Source organism: Drosophila pseudoobscura, chromosome 4 (assembly GCF_009870125.1).
Source record: "Drosophila pseudoobscura strain MV-25-SWS-2005 chromosome 4, UCI_Dpse_MV25, whole genome shotgun sequence".
Classification (NCBI taxonomy): Eukaryota; Metazoa; Arthropoda; class Insecta; order Diptera; family Drosophilidae; genus Drosophila; species Drosophila pseudoobscura.
Window position 1 is genome coordinate 1,748,036 of NC_046681.1, and position 18,171 is coordinate 1,766,206.

An 18,171-nucleotide genomic window follows, 5' to 3' on the forward strand; every position below is an offset into this window, starting at 1 on the left:
AGTTACCAAATGCCCACAGAAGTTGCAAAGCAGTCTCCAATTCAACTGAAGATAGTTCCCGACGGAGTAATCAAGCCGTTTCATCACTCACCGAGTCGTTTATCGACAGACGAAGCCAGTGCCGTAAAGAAGCAAGTCGAAGAATGGATCGAGCAAGGAATCGTACGCAAGTCGTCTTCAAATGTAGCGAGCAGAGTTGTTGTCGTGAAGAAAAAAGATGGTACACTTAGAGTTTGCGTAGACTACAGGAAGTTAAACAACATGGTATTGCTGGACTGCTTCCCAGTCCCGATCATGGAGGAAGTCTTGGAAAAGCTGCAGTCGGCTAAGTGGTTTACCATAATGGACCTTGAAAACGGATTTTTCCATGTGCCTATGGAAGAGCAAAGCAAGTCGTATACGGCCTTCGTCACAAAGGAGGGATTATTCGAGTTTAATAAAGCGCCTTTCGGATTCAAGAACTCGCCAGCTGCGTTCATTCGGTTCGTAAGCTATATTTTTCAAGAATTAATCAACTCTGACATTATCCAGCTTTATATGGACGACATAATTGTTTACGCCGCGTCGCCCGAGGTATGCATGAGGAAGACGAAGTTGGTTCTGGAGACAGCTGCGCAGTTTGGCCTAAAGATCAAGTGGAAGAAATGTAGCTTTATGCAGCCACGCATTAGCTTTCTGGGCCATATCATTGAGGACGGGAGAATCTGGCCCGGCAAAGAGAAGACAGCAGCTGTCAGTCGGTGTGCTACGCCCAAAGACATTAAAGCTGTTCAAGCATTTCTGGGACTCAGGCTTCTTCAGAAAGTTCATCCCTGGCTATGCACAAGTTGCCCGGCCGCTCACGAATCTACTCAGAAAGGAAGCAGTTTTCAACATTGGCGAAGCAGAGCAACAGTTGCTACAAACCTTAAAGAATCTGCTTGTAATCGCACCTGTATTACATTTATACTCACGAGAAGCGCCAACGGAACTCCACACGGATGCATCCATAGAAGGTTTCGGAGCAGTTTTGTTGCAGCAGTTTGATGGCAATTTCCACCCGATTTACTATTGGAGTAAAAAGACTACACAAGCTGAGTCCAAACGTCACAGTTACTATTTGGAGGTCAAAGCTGCATACCTCGCACTCAAGAAGTTTCGTCACTACCTGTTGGGGATCAAATTTGATCTTGCCACTGACTGTGGGGCGTTTAAGCAGATAACAACGAAAGCAGATATACCCAGAGAAGTTTCCCAGTGGATTCTGTATATGGAGGACTTTACATTCAAAGTAGTACACCGCCCAGGAACAAAATGAGACACGTGGACTGTCTCAGTCGTTTTTCGCAGACATGCATGTTCGTGACGACGGAGCTAACAGCTCGGATAAAGAAAGCACAGCAGGATGACGATTTCATCAAAGCCACAGTTGCGATCCTGAAGCAGCACCCATATCAAGACTACAAGCTAAAAGGAGGTCTTCTCTTCAAATCTGTAAATGGCAAGGGAAATCATTCAAGGATCGCATGAAGTTGGTCATTTCTCCACAGCGAAGACAATGCACTCAGTTCAGCAGCAATACTGGATTCCGCACCTTAAACGGAAAGTAAATAAGTTGATTACTAATTGTATCAGTTGTATAATTTTCAGCAAAAAGTTGGGCAAACAAGAAGGCTATCTTCATTGCATTGACAAGGGTGACACACCACTATACACGCTGCACGTTGATCATTTGGGACCAATGGATGCGACAGCCAAGCAATACAAGTACATTTTTGCTGTGGTAGATGCATTCTCCAAGTTTGTGTGGCTGTTCCCAACTAAGTCAACAGGTCACGAAGAAGTTGTGAAGAGGCTGAGAGATTGGTCATTTGTGTTTGGTTTTCCCAAGCGCATAGTCGGCGACAGAGGAGCAGCGTTTACATCCAACGCATTCAGCGAGTTTCTCAACGAGAACAAAGTCGAACATGTGTGTACAACGACAGGTGTGGCGAGAGGCAACGGTCAGATTGAGCGGGTGAACCGTTCAATTTTGGGTATCATCGCAAAGCTCTCAGCTCAGGAGTCAACGAAGTGGTACAAGCATGTGCCAAAGGTTCAGATGGCGATTAATTCGCATGTGCATTCTACGTTGAAGTCGTCGCCATTCGAGGTCATGTTTGGGACAAAGATACACAGACAAGCTGAAAGTCGACTATTGGAGGTTCTCAACGAGGAGTTGGTTACGCAGTTTAACAACGAGCGCCAAGAACTGCGTGACCAAGCGAAACAAAACATTGAGAAGGCGCAAGAGGTGTACAAGCGCAATTATGATAAAAAACGACGACCTGAGCACGGCTACAGACTAGGAGACATGGTCGCGATCAAGAGGACGCAGTTCGTCGCAGGCCAGCGAGTATCTAGGCCCATATGAAGTCACCAAGGTAAAGCGGAACGGTCGCTACGACGTCAGAAAGGTTGCTCAAGTCGAGGGGCCAAACATCACCGCAACGAGCAGTGACAATATGAAGCTATGGCGTTTTTTCTCAGAGAACGAGGATATATTATCATCTGGGACAGATGAAGATGAGCAGGAGGGCCGAATGTAAAGGACAGTGTATCAAGCAGTTAACACTATCCCATCTAAATAAACATTTGAACTTAAGATACCATCGATAAGACCTAACCGATATAACCAGACTTAACCGATGTTTAAAAGACCTAGCCGATAAGGGGTTATCGATATGGGAGTCGGTTGTTGGAAGTAGAAGCAGAAAGTTGAACAAAAAGTCGGAAGAACAGAATCATTAATTGCACATCTTAAATCAAACACTTTGTACTCTTTTTCGATCAAAACATTATTAATAAACGATACTTTAATATTAATCTTACATACATGTTCAACTTTCCACCAATTGGATCAGCCCAACACTGTCGGGCTTCCACCTAGTGCTTTATTGTTTCCTTGAACTGATGATATTTTAGCTTTCCACTTGGGCGGTTCCAGTGGTATTCATTTCCATCAGGCTGGAAACGGTTTGTTTTGGTATCATCTGACCAAATAACCTTCTTCCAATCTTCCCGAGTCCAGTTGCTGTGCCCCTCGCCAAATTTAAGACACGCAGCACTTTCTGTCAGACAGGGTAGGTTTTTTCTGGTTAACAGCCGCTATCACACCGGTAGTGTGCAGAGCGTCCATTTATTGGAACGTTGTCCAATTGGTTAAATCGATGGTATAATGATGAAAGAATATTGTCTTCATATTTTGGAAAACAATTTGTCAAATTTTATAGCCAAAAATGTAATACTGTTGACCCATATTGGAGATTACTTTCAAGCAAGACGGTAACCCGAAGCTCACGGCTAAAATCGTGAAGAGTAGCAGTACCTGAAAACACAACCAGGAACCCCGTCTGGACCCGGTGAAAATACCGGCTTAACTAGTCAAAGATCATGAAGTAAAGAACATTCATTTAACAAGGGACTGAAAATGCCGTTCGACCTCGGTAAACCGTATGGGTACGGATGACCAGAGAAGCTTTCCTCAGAATAGGTGGTTTTGAAAAATTGGGCAAAAAGATCGGCAATTGCCTGATCATTATTTGCCGACGTATTACAAAATGATCGCGAGGCTGTGTGTGCGGACATTGTACGCTTACTGGTTACGAAGCAGTAAAACTGTTTAGGGTCCTGAGAAAAACGTATCCTGCATCGAGATAGGTAGTTCTTATAGCATTGTGCATTAAGAACTGAAAAGTTTGACAGAGCTGTTACATAGCGAGAGTGAGAACCAACTTCGTGAAATTTTTTATAAAGTCTTGATTTTAATTTTTTTAAGCTGGATAACTCTTTTTTCAAGTGGCCTACTCGACCGATCAAATACAGTTGGTCCTATATCTAGCGACACTTCGAAAGTAGGATGGTAGGCGTCTTCAGGTATAGTGAGCGGAAGGGCTCGGGTTAACAACACTAAGGTCGGATCCAATACAAAGCACAGATCAAGCAATCGACCCAAGGAATTTTTCACATGGTTGACTTGAGACAAGGACAGGTTAAGCAAGCCGTCAACAAAGTCATGTCGTGACATGGGCACTAGGTTACTATACTCGTTTACCGAAGACCAAACAGTTCCTGGCAAGTTGAAGTCACCAAGAACTATCATATGATCTTTATCTGATAGCGCAGATGAAACAGCGGTTAAAGCGGACTAATGCTGCTCATAAATAGAGATAGTCGAAGAAGGTGGAATATACGAGCAAGTAATGAATATAGTGAAAGCGGGAAGAATCCGTTTTACACACAGGAATTCCAGTTCCGGTTGAACCTGGACTGTCGAACACTTAGCATTAGTACATTTTTATAAGTGGGGAACAGCTGTAACAGGGCAACCGCGCTTTTAGTATTCTATGCTAACAGCCTGTTATCGCTGCTGGGTACCGCTATTAGTGCCAGTTACATCGCCCTCTGACTCGCTCTCGTTTTCTCGGCTTTGTGCGCTCTTGCTATCCGCACGGCGCTCGATATTTTCTTAGCATTTAAGCTAGAGGCAGTTAAGTTCCCCGTTTCAACCGCCCTATATACTACACGAATCACAGAAATATACGACATATATATGCACTTATCGACACTACCTGCAATTCTTAATACGACGACTGCTTGGAGTTATTCTACAATACCGCCCATACTCTTCGTTGGATAACTACGGCTCGATATTAGCGTAGGTCCTTCGAGCCGGGTCTTCGCATTATAAACGAGGGGGAACGTTGTGAGATGCTGCGGCGACCGCAACTCTACATTTATACCCGATACATAGTCAGTATGGCTACATTGAGCGACAATGTGTGGTTACTTTACTTTGGTTACTCTAGCCTTAATAGTCTCTGAGATCTAGGCGCTCATTTTTAACAATAGGCAAAGCCGACCATAAAAAGTGTGGATCAGGAGACAGAGCGAGAGAGAATGAATTTGGTATTCATTCGGGCTGGTTCAGATTCTTCAGTCTAGAAGATATTGTCATTCTCGTATCTTTAAAATTGTGGATGCTACTGATTTTCGAACTTTGTGGGTGCGGAAGTGAGCGGGGCAAAGTTTTGAAATATACTTGTAACAATGACATATCACAGAAGTCCGGATATAAAATTTCGTTGCTCTAGCTCTTGACGTCTTTGAGCACTAGGCGCTGATAGGGACGGACAGACAGACAGGGGTCAATGGACTCGGCTATTGATGCTGATCAAGAAAATACATACTTTATGGGGTCAGAAACGATTCCTTCTGGACGTTACACACATCCATTTACACCACAAAACTAATGTACCCAAATGCTCATTTTGAGTATCGGGTATAAAAAGGAGAAGTCAACCTCAGTCCAATTTCCATAGATAAGTACAACTCTTCGGTGTTCCAACTTGTGTGCAGTTATTTGTGCGAGTGGTCGCCTCCAAGCTCTACCTCTAGATCCGAATTGAATAATATTTGTTTCTGCCAACTGTTGTGGCCTCCTAAAAGCTCAATTTGATCCGAAATATTCTTCCCGAGTCCAGTTGCTGTGCCCCTCGCCAAATTTAAGACACGCAGCACTTTCTGTCAGACAGGGTAGGTTTTTTCTGGTTAACAGCCGCTATCACACCGGTAGTGTGCAGAGCGTCCAATTATTGGAACGTTGTCCAATTGGTTAAATCGATGGTATAATGATGAAAGAATATTGTCTTCATATTTTGGAAAACAATTTGTCAAATTTTATAGCCAAATATGTAATACTGTTGACCAATATTGGAGATTACTTTCAAGCAAGACGGTAACCCGAAGCTCACGGCTAAAATCGTAAAAAATCGTCTCAATAGCCCAGATCTAAAAAAAACATTGAAAAAGTTCGAGTCTGCTCCAGAGCGATTGGATGAGTTTTGGGAACGCATGCTGTCGGAGTGGTGCATGATACGTCGAGAGTACGAGAACGACGACGGTGGCTAACAGAACATGATCAGATGGATGCTGGAATATATTAGCTTGCTGCGAGGAGGGCGACAATGCAACCATGGCGGTATGATTTGGCTGCGGCTCAATTGAAGAAACAGTACGCAGGAAATGCAGAAGAGTGTGGTGCATCGATTTGCAAGTAAGGCAGAGACCTGATTTACAATCTTTCACGTGATGACCCTTTCGTTGGCAATTGACGCATAACAAGAGCCTCTTCGCTTCCTGGTGACGATCATTCGGCGATAGAGTTTTGAACCGTTGATTATTGGCAATCATATGATTCGTGCCCTCACACAACACACACGAAACACGAGCGCAGGATGTTACAAACGATTTTCGATGATGCGTACTCACGGTTTTCCTCGACTTTCCAACCTGACCATCTTGCCATTGCATGGAGTGATGAATTCCTTCAAGGGTACGACATCTCTGCCTGTCCAAATTCTTCCAGAGTGCGTGGACGATGATGCAATCAAATATTACCTCCTTAGTAGCCAGCGTTTACAACACGCGAAGATGTGAGATGGCACCAGCAAATGCTGTAACTTCTCGATAGAAGTCAGCTCAGCTTCACTATCAATAACAGCTGTGAACATGGAATGTATAGTCTCCGCTGAACTTGGGTAGCGCGATCCATTGGAAATATCCATAATGGATTGGGACTTTTTATGTATGTATAGCCAAAGACGCATGTTCGCGATTGTGTATATTGTCACGGGCAACACATTATTTATGCGTGTACTCAATTCAAGGCTCTTGATGTTGTGGATCGCCGCACGTTCGCAATGGATAATAATTTGTGCTTCAATTGTCTAAGCCGATCTCATCAATTAAATAGGTGTAATTCCATAAACATGTGCCGTCTGTGTAAGTTGAGGAACCACACTCTTGTCCATCCTGAGGATATACGCTCTGTCCCGGTTTCCGCTGCTGTCAATACATCCGCTGACTCAACCTTCCGCTCGTCCAAGTTCGCTGCGGATGCTGATCCTGCCGTGGTCAGCCACCATACATTGGAGAGGGAATTCGGTGCCAATGGTCACGCTATATTGCCAACGATTTTGGCCACTATAGTCGACTCCAGGGGCAACGAGACAACCTGCAGGATACTGCTGGATACTGGTTCAACTATAACGATGGTCGCCGAATCATTTATTCAACGAATCAGATTGCCGCGCACGCATGCTCATATACCAGTGGTTGGTCTAGGCGCAAAACCCTGCTGGGGTTACAGGGAGGTCGCGCCACATTCACGTTGCCCGCACAAGCTCAGCCTCAGTGGTGGTCACAGGTCTGATTATGAACACTTTAACCTCCTCGATTCCAGCCTAGCGGATCGAGTCGAACACACCGATGTGGAAAAGGATTCGTGATCTACTCTTAGCGGACCCTAAATTTGGTAAACCAGGCGAAATCTACGTGATTTTAGGAGCTGATCAGCTTTGGAACATTTAAACTGGACAACGAGAAGAGTTTGGCTTAGAATATGCTATTGCACTTCATACTAATTTTGGTAGGGTCATTCCAGGCAGCTACCATTTCAGTAGTGATGCTTACACCCACGCACTAGCACATCAAGCTCACGAGGATCTGGACTCTTTAGTTCGAACGATCATGGATAAGGAACAAGTTAAACCAAGTAACGCTACCATCGATGCTAGTGAGCACACTGAGAAATACTTCGTTCATACGCACACCCGCAGAAACGATGGCGTGTACATCGTCCAACATCAGAGAAAGGATTGTGCTCCGCCGATGGGGCCCACATTGCCGCAAGCTCTAACTCTTGCTATTTCCAGTATATCGTGTTGGTCTGACTCAGAAATTGGACTGCATTGGCTCTCATCACCCCCACGGACCTGGAACACTTAGGTTGGCAATCGCTGCTGGGATTCTGGAAGCTTGCCCACGTAGCTGCTGGCAACACATTCGCACTGAGGACAATGCCGTGCATCACGCGGACTTCTACTAAAGGATCTGGTAGAACATCAACTGTGGTGGAATGGACCACCGTGGCTTTCCCAATCACATCGCACTTGGCCACCTGCTAACACAAAGTTCGCACTGTCTACTGAGGACGCTAAGCGGATGGAAGTAAAGGTCAAGCCCCAAGTTAATCTACACATTTCCGATGAAGGAAATGATCTTAATTGTATGATCAACAAAGCTTCCTCCTGGTCACATCTCTTGCGGACAATTAGCTATTGCTTTTGTTTTGTACATCGACTTCGTTGCAAGGACCGCCTGACATCGTTTTTATCGTCATGGGAACTTGAATATGCCCGCTCTAGGGTAATCAAACATGTCCCGATGGAGTTCTTCCAAGTGGAGTACAAACAGCTGAGCACTGGACAAGCCCTTTCTCAAAAATCCAAGTTGATTCACTACACTCCATTTGTTGACGACCAAGGAATTCTGCGCGTAGGAGGACGAATTGGAAATTCGATGGCAACCTATGATGCAAAACATCCCATACTTCTTCCAAAGAAATAACCAGTCGCTGTTTTATTAGCTAGACACCAGCACGTCACATCCTTACACGCTGGAGTCGAATTTATGTTCCACACGCTAAGACAGAAGTATTGGATCCTTGGAGCCTGTAACATAGTAGGCAAAATTGTATTCAACTGTTTCCTCCAGCGCAAAGGAACGAACACACAACTCATGGCTGATCTTCCCGCCTTTCGCGTTCAGCCCACCCGCTGCTTTCTATATTCTGGATTGGATTACGCTGGCCCAGTTAACATCAAGACATCAGCAGGTCGAAGTTTGGCAAAGCTTGGTTTGCCATCTTTGGCACAACATTCCATGGAGCCAGAAAGGAACTAACGGAAATGCAACGGATAGCTGTATCTCAAAGCGAAGGTTTAGTCAACTCTCGCCCACTGTGCGCGCCCAGCGATCACAGCTTGGATCCCCTTACCCCCGCTCATTTTCTTACAGGTCAACCTCACATGTCGGTGCCGGAGCCGTCCTTGTTAGACGTCAACATTAATAGACTGCAGCGTTGGAGACAACTGCAAGCCAAGGTTCAAGAATTCTGGAAACGTTGGAGTCTGGAATACCTTACTTCCTTGCAACCTCGCACGAAATGGTAGCAGGAATCCAACGACATAACCGTGGACACTCTCGTGGTACTGAAGGAGCCGAATCAACCGCATAGCAAGTGGCTGCTTGGGCGAATCACCGAAATTCATCCTGGCCAAGACGAGAGGGTTCGAGCCGTCAAAACAGCCCGAGGTGCTTAGAAGAGATCTATTACAGTCGTTTAGGGGGGGCGGTATGTTGAGAAATGAGCCTCGTAGTTTTGTAGTTCAAAGTTCATGTATACTACAACTGCCCTATTCATACGGACATGAGTGTATTGCACCGCTTAGGTAATTATTTTTACGCGCATAGCTGTGTTGTTATTGCTCGTGTCCAAAACATAGCTGTAATGTTATCACACGTATAGCCAAAGCCCGCAGCTGCACACGCATACAACGATGTGTACCGTTTTGCATTGGACCGTCGCATCGCCTGATCTTTCAATTCTCTTTTGGCTCGACTTCTTTTGTGTAGTGGAAGTTAGTCGAAATCTCTAGATGAACCCAACCGCACGCATAGTTTATACCGCCTCATCATAGACACCCCCCGCTATTCATATACATGTGTAACATAATCAGTGATTATTAATAATAATAATCACCCATATTAAATAACCAATATATGAAAATAAATAAGCTCAATATATTAAAAGATTATACAGTCCACTAATTCATAACCAGTGATGAGCCTGCTTACTTGTCTTTCAAAGCTTTTTAAAAAAGTCCTCCTCCTGCGCATCAGCCCATACATCCAAACCAGCAACATAGTAGAATCGCACCAAGAAACAAAAACACATTTTATACCGCCAAGTATTGAAAAATTACACTTATATGAAAGGTACTTATATAAAAAGCGACGATTGCGAAAGTCGTACAGATCGCTATCTTCAAAGCAACTGCTAAAAGATGGTACAGGCAATTTCACCAATGCTCTAAATAGAAAAGAAGAAGACGCCCAACGTCGCTACATAGAGAAACTGTCACCAACCACAAAACTGGTTCCGCAGTGATGAAGATATATAAAGTACGTTTGCAGCTAATTTGCTAAATGTGTTTAGCTTAAACCTGCCACTAACACACTGACGCATTTGTGCTCGCATCGTCATTATGTGAAACTTTACAAGTACCTTCAGAGCCCATTAAATTTCGGACAACCGAAATCTTAAAAGCCCCGAAAATCACCTGCGAAAATTATCATAGCCAGCTTTTCAATGCTATTACTAGACTTAGGTACTCTCCCCAAAAATAGCAGAAGTCAAATATAGTGATTGTAGTTCAATGTTCATGTATACTACAACTGCCCTATTCATACGCTCATGAGTGTATTGCACCGCTTAGGTAAATATTTTTACGCGCATAGCTGTGTTGTTATTGCTCATGTCCAAATCATAGCTGTAATGTTATCACACGTATAGCTAAAGCCCGCAGCTGCACACGCATACAACGATGCGTACCGCTTTGAACTGGACCGTCGCATCGCATGATCTTTTAATTCCCTTTGACTTTCTTCCCTTTTAAGTCACAACCAACTGCCTGCATATCGCTGTACCGCTGCAAAAAAACCCCCGCTATTCATATAACCTATAAACCTGTAAATTTATTGAATAAAAACTATTAACAGTTATACTGGACTGTGGACTGCATTCCACTAATTCATTACCTTAGCAAATTTTGGTGCTTCGGGCCGGATCTCCGCGTCTGATTTTATTTTATCTATTGAGTGATATCGTTGACCGCTGTTCGTCATGAAGGCCCCCGTGCAGTATACTTCAGCAACGTGGTGCCTGAAAATCTCAAATAACTCGCATAGCTACGAAGGCTCAAGAGTTTCTACATTAATGTGCTTCTGTGCAAACATTAGAGCACATGTTGGACCGACCGGTTGTAATATGGTCCAATATAATGATGAAGATGCATACGTGGATCCGGATTTGGATATCCCCGAATATGAGAAAAAGTTCTTTAGCTCGCATAGTCTTTTCACTGAAGCCATACGTTACCGGAGCAGTCACGATAATGAGCACGACAACTTACATCTACTGCTACTTGAGGGACAAACTGTACTTCTGGAGAAGATTCGGGACTTGTCGAGCTGCATTGCAAATATATTGGCATTCCGACGTTTTCGGGTAGATACGAGGATTAGTGTCAGTTTAGTGACTTGTTCTTAGGCTCAGTCGACAAGAAGAGTAGAGTTTCCAAGTGCCAAGATTCAAGATTCAAGTCTACATGCGCTGAAATGCGACAGCCGCGATATGTGGCTGGTCCATATCTCGCTCTCAAAGCTAGAACCTGAATGCAAGGAAGCTTGGGCCAGCGACAAATTTCCCGACCCCGGAGCTAAGTTTTCTGCCATCGGAGAAACGCAGTTCGTCAGCGGAGAAACGAAGCTTGTCAGTGGAGAAACGTAGTTCGTCAGCGGAAATAAATTGCCGCCAGCGGATATACGTTTCCCGCCACCGGAAACAAGTATTTCGTCAGCGTAGATAAGTTGTCCGGCAGGGGATATAAATTTCCCTCTCTGGAGATAAGTTTTCTGCCAGCGGAAAAATCTTTTTTCGTCAGCGGAGATAAATTGTCTGCCAGCGGAGATAAGATGTCTATCAGCGGAGAAACGTTTTCCGGCTGCGGATATAAATTTCCCGCCACCGGAGATAAGTTTTCCGCCAGCGGAAAGACGTATTTTGTCAGCAGAGATAAATTGTCTGCCAGCGGAGATAAGATGTCTTTCAGCGGAGAAAAGGTTTCCGCAAGCGGATATAGAATTCCCGCCACCGGAAATAAGTTTTCCGCCAGCGGAGAGTCGTATTTCGTCAGCAGAGATAAGTCGCCTGAATAAACCTCGTGCAGTTTCTCATCATGTTGACGTTCTAAATACGCCTGAGTCTTGTCAAGATCCAAAGCTAATACATGATACACACATGGTGCTGAATAAACGTCGTGCAGTTTCTCATCATGTTGACGTGCCAAACACACCTATTCGTTATTGTGTATATTGTCACGAGCAACACAGTCTTCATGCGTGCACTCAATTCAATGCTCTGGATGTTGAGATTCAATTATCTAAGCTGATCTCATCAGGTAAAGGAGTGTAATTCCACAAACACGTGTAACGAACCTAAAAGGGTTCGATACAATCCGTCCCCCGACTTATAATGAGCGTATCGCACCACACCCCGCAACCAACACCCCCTCTCCACATGCAACCACCGATCAACACGCGCCAACTCCATAACGCTGACCAAAGACAGCAGGTCACGCGAAGACTTTCCCCATTCCAGGTCAAGCCATCGGCCAAGTGCGGTCTTCCGGGTTCATCAACTGCACAAAGATGACACGGCGAAAGTCTGCGACGATCACCAAGAACGGCAAAGTGCACCCCGACGCGGAAGTGTACTTTCAAACCCGCAGACCCAGCAATACGGGCCTATAAAAAGATGACGACGAGAACCAAGTACAGACGTTGTACCAAAGCTTACGCAGAAACCCGGCTCAGAGTACAGACGTTGTACAAAAAGCTTGCGCAGAGACCTGGTTCGGAGTACAGACGTTGTACCCGGAACCTACAAGACACACCAGCGACCAATTAAACTAAGTTCATTTAAAGTGCTAAGAATTATAATAAAGTGTCAAATTATCAAAGTAACACCCGATTGCGTAAGTTCACTCCAACTAGCCGAGGCACCGACACTACCCCACCCCGAGTCCACGCACGCCATTTCGTATACACGACGAGCGACGTTCACTATAGCCCCGATCTATCTCTCTACGATAAACATGCAAGAAAGATAGATATTAGACTAACATTCGAGGAAAGAAACTAAGCATGCAATCAAAATACAAATACCACTACAGTTGCTAATTAATAGAAAGGTGTGTAAGGATTAATAATTTAATAAGAGGAAGAGAATTAGTGTTGGATATAATATGGTAGAGGGAATTATAATCCGAGCATAAGACCCTAAACGGTTCATGCAAGGAATAATTCGATCTACAAAGTGGAGGGAACAACGGTATAAAATTTCTAGTCAGTCTAATAGGAATCGTGAAGTTTATGCGGCTCATCAGATCAGGGCTGTCTATGTCACCCCTGATCAAGTTGTGCATAAATATCACACCAAGCATTTTTCTACGTTTAACTAAGGATGGGAGGTTTACTAATAGTAGTCTACTAGAGTAAGATGGGAGTCTCACACCCGCATCCCAGTTAAGGCCGCGCAGAGAAAAGAGTAAAAAGTTTTTCTGTACTAATTCTATACGGTCCTGGTGTACTTTGTACTGAGGGCACCATACACAGGAGCCGTATTCTAAGATCGGACGAAGAAGCGAGGTATAGAGAGTCTTTGTTATATAGGGGTCGTCAAATTCCTTTGACCACCTCTTTATAAACCCAAGCACGCCCTGGCCTTATTTACCATGGTAGAAATGTGTTCGGAAAACTTTAACTTGGGGTCTAACATAACACCCAGATCATCCACCAGGGTAATTCTCTCAAGAGAACCACCAAATAGGCTGTAGGGAGCCAACAAAGGGCTAGAACGATGAAATGTCATAACTTTGCATTTCGAGGCATTAAGGTGTAACAAGTTTACACAACACCATGACTGAAAGCTATTGAGATCGGAATGCAAGCGAGAATGAAATGAAATGTCCTTGTACTGGACACAGAGTTTAACATCATCCGCATACATAAGTACTCGAGAGTATGTTAATACTGAAGGCAAGTCATTAATAAAGAGTGTGAAGAGTAAGGGGACTAGATGGCTGCCCTGTGGTACTCCCGAAGAAACCTTTACTGGTAAAGAGAGGGAGTTTTTGAAGAGGACTCTTTGAGACCTAGAACAAAGATAGCTAGAAATCCATCTCAGGAGGTTGGGCGGAAACCCTAAAAGGTCAAGTTTATGTGCTAAAAGGGAATGGTTTACAGAGTCGAATGCTTTACTAAAGTCGGTGTAAATAACATCCGTCTGTAAGTTACCTTGAAAGCCTTTAATAATGAAAGAGGTAAACTCAAACAAGTTCGTGGTGGTTGATCGCCGCCTTATAAATCCATGCTGAGTTGGAGATATAAGTGACGTGCAGAGATGTTGCAAGTGCGGAGTTACAACCTTCTCAAACAATTTGGGAATAGCGGATAACTTTGCTATACCTCTATAATTTTTTGCATCAGACTTGCTACCTTTTTTATGGAGAGGAATTATAAACGATTCCTTCCAGATTGGGGGAAGCAAGAGGAATCTATGGACAGGGTGAATAGTTTAGTTTAGGAGAGCCCACTTCTTGAAATTTTTTATAAAGTCTTGATTTTAAGTTTTTCAGACTGGATAACTCTTTGGTAAACCAAGGGGGTTTGCCAGATCTAATCGGACAAGAAAGCGGGACACAAGAATCAAAAAATGTGCCAAGAGCATTGTAAAAAATGTTTGTGCCTTTTGTGACATCAGTGCACAAGTACAAAGCGGACCAATCAAAATCCTTAATTAGGTTATTAAGCTTCGCAAACTCGGCTTTAGAAAAGCAGCGGACATGTTCAGGTAGTCTACTCGACCGATCCAATACAGTTGGTCCTATATCTAGCGACACCTCGAAAGTAGGGTTAACAACACTATGGTCGGATCCGATACAAAGCATAGATCAAGCAATCGACCCAAGGAATTTTTCACATGATTGACTTGAGACAGGGACAGGTCAAGCAAGCCGTCAACAAAGTCATGTCGTGACATGGGCACTAGGATACTAGACTCGTTTACCGAAGACCAAACAGTTTCTGGCAAGTTGAAGTCACCAAGAACTATCATACGATCTTTATCAGATAGCGAGGAAGAAACAGCGGTTAAAGCGGACAAGTGCTGCTCATAAATTGAAATATCCGAAGAAGGTGGGATATACGAGCAAGTAATGAATATAGCGAAAGCGGGAAGAATCAGTTTTACACACAGGAATTCCAGTTCCTGTTGAACTTGGACTGTGAAGTGTTCTGACGTGAAGTAAGAGTCCACTGCAATTAGAACCCCTCCTGCACGTCGAGACGAACGGTCCTTTCTAAAAGTTGTGTACCGACCTGCCAAAACCTCGGAACTAAGAATGTCCGGCTTTAACCAGGTTTCAGTAAACACAATAACGTGGGAAGCAAATGCAACACTATCCCGGAAAAGAATGCTGAGCTTACTACGCAAGCCTCTTACATTCTGATAGGTTACTAAAAGAGAAGTTAGTTTTTTGGAAAGGTGGAAGCAAGACGGGAAGTTGAGGAAGAGGAAGTTGAGGTTGAGGGTGGCACACTGGAAAGATTTGGAAGCGATATGGGGGGCCTATTCTTCTTCTTAGCCTTAAACTCTTTCACCACCAAATGCTTCGGCCAAAATTTGGTGGAGCATATGGTGTCAAATTGAGTTGGGGAGATGCTTATCTTAAACGACGCTATCTCCCTGGCATAAGAGAAGTTAAATTTCTCCACCTTTAAACCCACGGCTTTTATTTTGCTTTGAATGAAAGCAGTTACATCATTAGATGTGAGGTCAGGGGCCAGCCGTGAAACAAAAACTTGTCGTTTTGGTGGGACTCCCACCAGTGGTTTAGTCACCACAGGTCTAGTACCTGTTGTGGCAATATCCGGAGGTCCGGAACGTCTATTTACTGGTGGGATCGGGATGGACGGGACAACTAGCGAACTTGCGGACACCACGGACACGGACGCTGCAGACGTACTTGGCTGCACATTCTCCGAGGCGATGAATTCGGCTACCGAATCTGCATTGCCAGAAGCTGTCGTTGCCTTTGGAGTGGCAAACGAGATCAACTGCTGCACACTTGGAGTGGTCGGAGCCAGTTTTTCGGCGGCGCGCGGCTGAGTGACGGTTGGAACTTTATTTATTTATTTACAATTACTTGCAAAACAAACTGGTATCAGTCCAATGACACAAGTACAATTTACAATTATTTGCAAAACAAATTGGTATCAGTCCAATGTGCCAGACAACGCTCAAAGCGGATTTGGTAAAAAAAAGAGAGCAGAGTGGAGAGCGGTTATAGCGAGAGCTACTAAACAGAGAGCGCTATTGCTCAGAAAGTTTAAAGAGCGAGAGAGAAAGAACAGTTATTGAAGTTAAGGTGATAGCGAGAGAGAGATAAAACAACAAAAGCTACCAGACGAGAGCGGACTGCAACAACACAAACACAAGTCGACGCCGAAAAATAAAAAGTTAAATAATGTTTTAGCACAAATCAAAAGGCATGCACTCGCGTAATAGAATAGGTTTCCAGATCGTTGTCTGGTTAGGAAGTATAATTAGAATTTAGTTAGGAAAACACCGGCTGTTTATTCAAAACAAAAGGAAAACATACGAAGCGCAAAACTAAAACACGTCTGATCACAACGAAAGAGAACGACATATATCATCCAGAGGATATATGCTCTGTCCCGGTTTGCGGTGTTGGCAATACATCCGCTGACTCAACCTTTCGCTCGGCCAAGTTCTCTGCTGATGCTGATCCTGCTGTTGTCAGCCATCCAGTGCTGCCAGACTCTTCTAAGAAAAAATAAATAAGAAAATAAAAAATGAATGAATACAGGCAGATGCATCTTCCAACAATTTGAATAAACACTCCATTTTGCTTCCGATTCTAAAATTTGAAGTTTGTTGCATCTGATTTCTTTTCGTCAAGCTCGAAGACTAAAGAAAATGAAGACTTCTTTATAGATTACACGTCCTTACTTTCTCCTTTTTCCCAGCAGCAGCAGAAATTATGGAGGCTGAAACATCCGTTTCGCCTCTCCACTTTGGATTCTAACCTCAACCGATTTTAATTTTTTCCTATATTTCGATACAAAAAATGAAAATATTCTGCGTAAAATCGTTACAACGTGTCCACGCATTTACAAGAGGCTATTACCGTAGTTTTGAGTCATTTCATTTCATTTCGAAACGTGCTGATATTAATCCGCAGTGATCGGATTCGGTTTTCATGAATTCGGGGGGATTCGAATTTGACTCGAATCTGACTGAGGGCAGGATAATGATATGATAATGTTCGAACGCATTAAAGGGGAATGAATATAGCTGTGATTCTGCGGATTCATGCAGGGCTATATTATGCATATGTAACCGGAGTATCGTTCCTTTTAATGTAAATAATGTAATGTAATGCAAGTAAGGTAAGAACCTAAAAAAAATCGTTTTACAGATATCAATTAGTTATATATTTAAATTTTACACAACATTGATAAGAAAATTATTTGGTATTTAATTCAAAATAACTTTTTAATTTCAGATACTTCGTGTACACCTTGCGAAATAAGGAAAAATTCTCTTCAACGGCCAGACGAACATGATTTTGGAGAGTACTTGCCATTTTTTTTAAAGGATAATCCGGACGACTCATGTGCCAAAGCTGGTCATGCTGCATATAACGGAGCTATTAGATATTCGATTGATCATAAAAAGCTACAAGTTGATGCCTCCTATTTTATGGCTTACCATACCATACTTAAAAGCTCCGAAGACTATTTCTTAGCATTACAGTCAGCTAGAAAGATTTCGAAAAATATAACACAAATGTTGCAAGGCAGATTAATATCCTTTGGTGTACCTATCGAATCAGCTCTAAATGTCGAAGTTTTTCCGTACTCAGTATTTTATGTTTTTTATGAACAATATTTAACAATGTGGGCTGATACACTGAAAAGCATGGGAATTTCTGTTCTATCTATTTTTATAGTTACATTCATATTAATGGGTTTTGACATACATTCCGCTTTGGTGGTTGTTATCACGATAACCATGATTGTCATTGATCTAGGAGGCTTAATGTATTATTGGAAAATATCTCTGAATGCTGTATCATTAGTTAATCTTGTTATGGCAGTTGGAATATCAGTAGAATTTTGTTCGCATTTAGTGCACAGTTTTTCTCTTTCCAAAGATACAACTCAAATAAGTCGAGCTTCTGATAGTTTAACGAAAATGGGTAGTTCAATTTTTTCTGGTATAACTCTGACCAAGTTTGCAGGCATTTTAGTGCTGGCGTTTGCTAAAAGTCAAATCTTTCAAGTTTTCTATTTTCGTATGTATTTTGGAATTGTTGTAATTGGAGCAGCTCATGGTCTTATCTTCTTACCGGTTTTATTGAGCTATATCGGTAAGTTCTTTGT

The 18,171-nt window shown here is 43.3% G+C and overlaps 1 protein-coding gene across 5 annotated transcripts in view; it reads left to right on the forward strand.

Annotated features, from left to right (window-relative positions):
* Npc1a (Niemann-Pick type C-1a) overlaps positions 1 to 18,171 on the forward strand; it is a 205,208-nt gene that overhangs the window by 167,808 nt on the left and 19,229 nt on the right. For 3 of the 5 annotated variants that reach the window (XM_033380368.1, XM_033380367.1, XM_033380369.1), the window contains exon 11: positions 17,292 to 18,158. The exons of 1 other annotated variant lie outside the window; for it this stretch is intronic. In XM_033380368.1, coding sequence (XP_033236259.1) covers positions 17,292 to 18,158 — 867 coding nt within the window. Of the gene's footprint in view, positions 1 to 17,291; positions 18,159 to 18,171 lie in introns of those variants that run through there. One more of the 5 variants, XM_033380372.1, reaches the window with a different exon arrangement.